Here is a 7,546-nt window from a genome sequence, read left to right on the forward strand (position 1 = left end):
TCTGGAACCTGTCCCCAAACCTCCTCCATTGCACCGCACCCAGCCCACCCCGCCCCACCCGTCCTGCTCATCCACAAGCTGACGAGTCCTAACAGGCCTCCTTTGCCAGTGACAAAAATAACTATTTTCAAAATTCACAGCAGGGCTTTCGCCTACACACGCTGCACCGACTGGAACCTGAAGGGAGATATGCAGAACGCGATGTGCGGATAGAGGCATGCTCTGCAGCGAGCAGGCTCTGAGCCCCCTAGGCCCCTCCTCCCGCCACTCAGCCCATGCCCACGTACAGGGGTCCCCGGAACAACCAAGTCGGAAGGGCTCTTAAATCATCCATTGTACAAAGGGGGACACTGAGGCCCAGAGAGGCTCCAGGATTGGCCAGAGGTCGCCCGGTGGGCCTGTGGCAAGGCTGGACCAGAACCCATACATTCTGCTTCCCCACCAGCCTGTATACCTCCTCTCCCATGGACTCCGTCAGTGGTGAGCTCCTACTTGCCCTCAGGAAGCACACACCCACACCGGTGCTCACAGACAGCCCTGCAGCCCTGGCGTCCATGTGACTGCATTTTAATCAAGTTCATGGGCTCCTCCACAACCATTACCTTGGCCAGTATATCTCTATATCCCTGTGAGGTAGGCGGAGCTAGGGCTAACAATCCCATTTGCAGATGGGGAAATCGAGGCCCAAAGGGGAAGGGTTGGGTCCAAGGTCAAAGCGGCACCCGGTGTCCTGATTGTTAGTTCGGAGCTCTTTTCACAGCTGTTCCCATCACCTTTGATCCTGCTGTAGCTAACAGCCCAGTCTGTCCTCTGGGTGCTAAGGTCCTGAAGGAGAGCTTTCTCCCATAGCTCCCAGCACTTGTCTGGCCTCAAGATTGGCCCAAGCCATGGGAGGACCAGGAAAGTCAGCCCCTATCCCTCCACCTCCGCCCTCAGCACTCTGGCCCGACCACCATGCCTCAGCGAAGGTCCAGGCCTAGAGATGCCTCCATGTGGCCCCTCACCCAAGCAGTATCCCAGAGGTGCAGGCTTCAAGGGCAAGGTCGTCGAAGAGCTGGGAGGTGGCAAGGTCAATGGGAACTCCATCATGGTCCCAGGCGCCAGGTTCACTCCACGGAGCCACCAAGTCATTACAGCTCTTTCACCGAGCAAGACACGGAGGCCCTGAGAGCTCACGCAGGCCACTTGAAGTCACAGAGCAAGTCAATGGAGAGGTGGGACTGGAATCGAGGAAACCATATCTAGTTTATTCTCCCCCAGGCCAAGCTCCCCATCCTTCAATGGAGGATCTCTCTGCTCCCCATTTCCCTACAGGTGGGGATTTGACCTCAGGCCCCTTGGTGGGGAGGGGCAGGGCCAGGCCTGATTGGGGAAGTACATCTAGGGGGACAGAGATCATGACCTTCCCCCCATCAGATCCGCTGGGACATCAGCCTGGTGTTGAGTTTACGAAAAAAGGATCGAAGCTTGCAAATCTTGCATTTTTTCTTACGGCGCCCTCGGGAGAAGCTACGAGCCCTGCCTGCCTCTTCCTCCTCTTCCTCCTCTTCCTCATCACTGGCCCAGGGCCCCCAAGCACCCCCATTAAAGTCAGGATGGGCCCGGGGATTCTCAGCTGGGTAGCGCACAGGGATGGCTGTGCGGTTATAGTCCACCAGACGGGCCAGAAGGGCACGGACCACATCGGGCCGCTGGCCAGCCAGGTCCTCCCGTTCGTAGGGGTCAGCGCTGATGTTGAAGAGCCACACCGCCTGGCGGGCACTGGCCATGCGCTCGAGGTTCCACCAGCTGCCGGGAAAGGCGGCCAGCGTCTGCGGTGGGATCCAATCCCCATAGCCAGGGTCCCCTGTGAGCAGCTTCCACTCACCCACGCGAATGGCAGCCTGCACAGCCGTGTTCCAGATGCCAAAGCCAGCCTCCAGGGAGCCGTGCCGGGCATGGTTGTAGAGGGGGTCGATATTGTGCAGGATCTCTGTGCGCGGCGAGGCCCGGCCCTCACTAATGGTGGGCCACACGTCATAGCCGTCTAGCCCATCCACCGCCGAGGCAGTGCCACCTGCCAGACCCACTAGGGTCGGGTACCAGTCAGTGATGTGCACCAGCGCCCGGCTTGTCCGGCGCTTTCGCTTGAGCAGGGGGCTGTGGACGAAGCCGAGGCCACGCACGCCCCCTTCCCAGTAAGTGCCCTTGCGTCCTCGCAGTGGCCAGTTGCTACCCCCAGAGAAGGTCTGGCCGCCGTTGTCACTGGAGAAGATGATGACGCTGTTGTTGTAGAAACCGTAGCGCTTGAGGGCCCCAGTGATGTTGCGCACGGCCTCATCCATGCAGGTTACCATGGCTGCGTACTTGCGCCGGGCCACGTTGCCCATGCCACGGTAGCGGTACAGGTACTCGCGAGGGGACTGCAAGGGTGTGTGCACGGCCTGGAAGGCCACGTAGAGGAAAAGGGGCCGCCGGGGGTTGTGGCTAGCGAGGATGTGGCTGACCCGCTGGGCGTAGAGCATGGTGGAGTACTGGCCGCTGAGCCCCCAGGCCACGCTCTCGCCCTCGTGCAGGTCAAAGCCACATACCCCGGGCCCGTCACAGTTGTCGTAGGTGTAGTAGTCCACGTTGCCAGTGAGCGAGCCCAGGAAGGTGTCGAAGCCCCGGCGGGTGGGCAGGCACTCCTTCCGGTAGAAGCCCAGGTGCCACTTGCCCACCATGTGGGTGGAGTAGCCTGCCTCCTGCAGCTTCTGGGGCAGCGTCACCTGGTCCAGGGGCAGGCAGTTGGGCTGCCGAGGGCGGATGATGGAGTGCTGAAGTCCGGTGTGGATCTGGTACCTGGTGGGAAGAGGAGAGCGTGTGGAAGGCACAAGGAACTTGCAAACCACCACTCGGGCCAACCAAGCCCCCAGTGCCCTCCCTGAAGGGGGCTCTGGTTCCAGCACTTCCAGGAAACGCACAGTAATCGGCATGAAAAGCACTCCAAATGTGTTGTCTCAACAGAATCCTCAAAATCCTCAAAATCAATGGAAGCTGATTATTTATTGACAGATGAGGAGACTGAAGCTTGGAATGGTTCAACCACTCACCCAGGATCACGCAGCCAGGAAGGTGGGGGGGTTAAGAGTCGAACCCAGGTTAATTGTGACAAAAAAATAATAATAACTAATACCAAGTCCTCTCTCTGTGCTCGGCATTGTGTTAAGCCCCTTATACTAAGCATCTCACCAACTCCCCACTAACCTAGGGAGTGCATGCATGTCATTATTATTCCCATTTCCCAAATAAGGAAACTGAGGCTCAGTAAGTTAAGTCACTTGCCCAGTGATTCAAACAATTAGTAACTGGAGTGGGGTGGGGATCTAAATCCCAGGGGGTCTTCAGAGACTTCAGAATCCCTAAGCTCTTTAAAAGAATGAGTCACTTTTGTTTCTGGGTTAACATTTAGTACACATGATCATTGTCCTATGTGGCCATTGGGTTCTGCTTAGTTGTACATGCTAATGGGTCAAGTGGTATGTAATGGAGCTGTCCTTTACTCAACTTTGTATTCCCGGCATTCAGGTGATGTTTAAACAATCCTCAACTACGTATGGAAGGAAAGAAGGAAGGAAGGAAGGCAGGCAGGCACTCAGAGGATTTTAGAGGCAGAAGGGACCGAAGTCAATTTCTAGTGTATTTATCTTGTCTTTAAAAACACAGGTCCAGGGGCGCCTGGGTGGCTCAGTGGGTTAAGCCGCTGCCTTCGGCTCAGGTCATGATCTCGGGGTCCTGGGATCGAGCCCCGCATCGGGCTCTCTGCTCAGCAGGGAGCCTGCTTCCCTCTCTCTCTCTCTCCCTCTGCCTGCCTCTCTGCCTGCTTGTGATCTCTCTCTGTCAAATAAATAAATAAAATCTTTCAAAAAAAAAAAAAAAAACCACAGGTCCAGGAGCACCTGGGTGGCTCAGTTGGTTAAGTGTCTGACTTTCACTCAGGTCATGATCTCGGGATCCAGGGATGGAGCGAGGAGTGGAGCCTTGCATCAGGCTCTGCACTCAGCAGGGGGTCTGCTACCTTCTCCCTTGGGCCCTCCCCAGTTTGTGCTCTCTCTCTCTCATAAATAAATAAAATCTTAAAAAAAAAAAAAAGACAAACAAACAAACAAAAACCCCATGTCCAGAGGAGGGGAAGGGCCTTGCTTAAGGTCACTCAGGGGTCAGGGGCAAAACCAGGACTTGAACATAAGTCCAAGCAGAATCCAAACCCAGACTTGTCTCCAGCAAACTCAGTTGCCACGTCTCTTCCCCCATGGTGGCCTCAGTGAGCTCACATAGACGGGTGAGCTGGGTAGGACGGGAGATCTCTGAAAACCCTCCAGTTCCCAAATTTTATGAGACCAGTTCTCATGTGCCTGCCTATACATTCATGTGGCCCCTGGATCGGGGTCACTCACCCAGGCTGACGCTCTGAGGCAGGAGCAAATGGTTAGCAGAATCCTGCATTCCTCGTCTATTCATTCAAATCCCTTCTGCGGTCAAGGTCCCCATGTGATCTGCTTGTGGTGTCCAGCCTTTACTCAAGTCTTAAAAACCCAGAGTAAATAAGAAGGCTAGAACTTCACAAGGGTCTTAGAATCCCAGAGCTTTTTCTCACCCCAGAGGAATCCTAGTTAAGCCAAGACCTGACAACCTGACTCCTTTAACACAGGCCTGGGCGGGGTGTGGGGGGGGCTCTCCTATTTTTGGTTTCCTTAACTTAGAGCTCTCATCGTTAGTATCACTAGCTACTGTCGCCATTTTTATATTTGTCTCTACACCACATATATTATTTCATTCATTCATCATTAAAAGCTACAGGGAAGACTATTATTATCCCCATTCCACAGCTGATGAAACTGAGGCTCTCAAAAGTACAGCATGGGCCCAACTGCAGACAGCTAGCCAGCAGGGGCTCCAAGCTTGGAACCCAGGTCTACACAGCTTGTGCTCAAATCCTCTCAGTGATGCTGGCTCTGCAGCCCCCAATCAAGCTAATGAATGATTCCATTTAATATGGGAAGTACCCCAGGGCCAAGCAGTGGCGGGGCCTCATCACAGGGCTGGGTACCTTGGAGGACCAGTTTGTAAAGTGGGCGGGCCAGCTACGGGTCACCAAAGCCCGGCTGCAAGGGGGTAACATGAGAAACACTGGCTCTCTCGAGCATCGCGGAGCACGACTGGATGCCTTAACAAACACTAATGAGAGTCGTCAGCATCAGTCAGATGGAGCCAGCTGCAGGGGGCGGAGAGCAGACGCTGCCCAGCCAGGCTCAGCTAACTTCCCAGATCAGGGGGCTGGAACCCTGCCCTGCCGGCTGCTCATTCCCCTGCTTCAACCGAAAGTCACCTCTGGAGAGAGAAATGCTAGCTTGTGCACAATTCTTGGAGATGCAGGTTTTTTTCCCACTGCTGGAGGTTAGTCAACATTTGGCCCTCGCCAACACTACTGACGCCCCAACCCATAACACACACATCAGCCCCTCTTCCACACTTCCCCAGTTCTATCTTCCTCTCTCTCTGTTCCTGGAGCTGAATGCTGCGTGCCCGAATGGAGGAAGAAAAGGGACCTATTCGACTCCCAGCTCTGGGACCCCTGTCAACCACCTGGCCACTCAGCCCCCTCTCCCACTGACCCTGAAGTTGGGGAGAGGCATGAGTTGGGACCCCCTGACTCCATGCCTCAGTTTCTCCCACCCGGGGAAACAGGGAGAGCAAGGCTCTGGTTCCTGAGATCATGCTAATGGCTTTTGGGTGGAACTTCGGAGAAGGCATGACTTGGACCCCATCCAAGGAGGATTAGCTTCAGTCTTGCCAAAGGATTTTCTCCTAAGTGGCCAGAGTTTGCCTTCCACACCCCCACCTCCTGTTACCCTGCTCTTTTAATCCTGTAATCCAGCCGCCTTGCCTGTGGACAACTCCTTACGGAGAAAGCAGCACGTCTCCTGGGGGCTCCCAGCCAACTTAGGAGGATTTTGCAGATGAAAAAACAGAGGTTTGGAGAAGTGAAGTAACTAGCCACAGGTCAAGGCAACCTGCGTGTGTCTTTCTGCCCCACCTACACGTTCCTTGGTTTCCTTTCCATGCAGCCCTCGGTTTGGGAACCCTGATCCCTCCGGTGACATAGAAGCTGCCATTTATTATAGCTAAGCAGGATACATACAACTCATCCCATCCTCGCCACTCTTCTTCAGGATAAACACTGCCCTCCACTCTGTTTACGGACAGACAAGGAAGCAGAGGCTTAGAGAAGCTGAATGATTTGCTCATGGCCTCCGGCCTCCGGGGCTATAATTAGAAGCAGCGTTAAAACCTAAGTGTCAGAGACTGCCATGTTCCTCTCACAACGGGATGCCCAGGTGTCTCCTTCGCATGGTGTACAGTGTGTGTCCTAGAACATCAGAAGGAGGAGACCTCAAAGATGATCCAATCCATTCAGTGTACAGTTGGAGAAACTGAGGCCCAGAGAGGGCAAAGGACTTAACTAATGATCACACAGGCAACTGGAGACAGAATTGGCGCAGTCCTGGTTTCCCAGGTCCCAGAGGGGTTGGGGGGTGGGGGGGCTTCTGTGAATGCAGAGGAAATCTACAGATGGGATTTACTTGGGGCACACTGGGCCAGTCCCAGCAGCCTGGGTCATGCCTACCTGCCAGTGAGAAGTTGGCTCCGCGAAGGCGTGCAGATAGGCTGAATATAATAATTCTCCAGCTTGACACCCTCGGCTGCCAGCCGGTCCAGTGTAGGGGTCTCGATATCAGAGCCGTGGTAGCCCACGTCGTGGTAGCCCTGGTCGTCGGTGAGGATGAAGATGATATGGGGAGGCTGGGGTGGAGCGGCCGAAGGCTGCTCCACACCGGCTTCCCCAGGCCCGTCAGCCACCAGACTCGGCTTGGCCCAGTCCCAGGACAGGTAGCCGAAGCTGAGCAGGCTGACCAGCGAGAAGCCAGTGAGGGCGTGCATCGCCATGCCGGCCCGCGCGTCCCGGCGCACAGGGTTCCCGGGGCCTCACCGCCTCGCGCGCCCAGGGCGCACGGCCCGCACGCCTGCCGGCTGGCCCGCCTGGACGCTGCGAGATCGTTCAGCGGCCCCGGGGGCAGCCCAGAAGTTGGATCAGCACGGGAGGGGGGACCTGCGCGGCCGCAGCGGGGCGCTCTGGGGAGGTCAGGCCCGCGCAGAACTGCCTCCCGCCGCCCGCGCGCCCGCCCTGCGCCGCCCTCGCTCCCTCTTCCCCAGCTCAGCCGGGCCAGCCTGAGACGCGGCGTGGCTGCTTCCAAAAAGTGCTTTCCACCATCCTCTAACTCTCCCCTTCCTACTAGCCCTCGATTTCTCCCGCCTCCTAATTTCTCTCGCCTCTGCTTTCCTTTCCTCCTCCTCCCGACCCTCCAGCCCCCGGCCCTGCCTCTCGCCCCGCCCGAGTCCTGAGAACAGTCGGGCTCCCCGCACGGAGGCGGGCAGGACCCCAGCGGGGAAGGGGAGGGAGGCACGGGTTGGGCGGGCCTGGGGGGGAGACACCGCGGGAGAGAATGCAAGAAAGTTGTAACATCTG

The 7,546-nt window shown here is 56.5% G+C and overlaps 1 protein-coding gene across 1 annotated transcript; it reads right to left on the minus strand.

The window, feature by feature from the left end:
* Window positions 1–525: 525 nt before the first annotated feature.
* On the minus strand, window positions 526–7,498 carry ARSI (arylsulfatase family member I). Its single transcript, XM_047731196.1, has 2 exons — window positions 6,647–7,498; window positions 526–2,820 (listed from the first exon to the last, which is right to left on the minus strand). The coding sequence occupies exons 1-2, from the start codon at window positions 6,964–6,966 to the stop codon at window positions 1,413–1,415; spliced, it is 1,728 nt and encodes a 575-aa protein (XP_047587152.1). The 5' UTR covers window positions 6,967–7,498; the 3' UTR covers window positions 526–1,412.
* Between the last annotated feature and the right edge of the window lie 48 nt (window positions 7,499–7,546).

The sequence above is a fragment of the Lutra lutra genome, chromosome 5, assembly GCF_902655055.1.
Source record: "Lutra lutra chromosome 5, mLutLut1.2, whole genome shotgun sequence".
Classification (NCBI taxonomy): domain Eukaryota; kingdom Metazoa; phylum Chordata; class Mammalia; order Carnivora; family Mustelidae; genus Lutra; species Lutra lutra.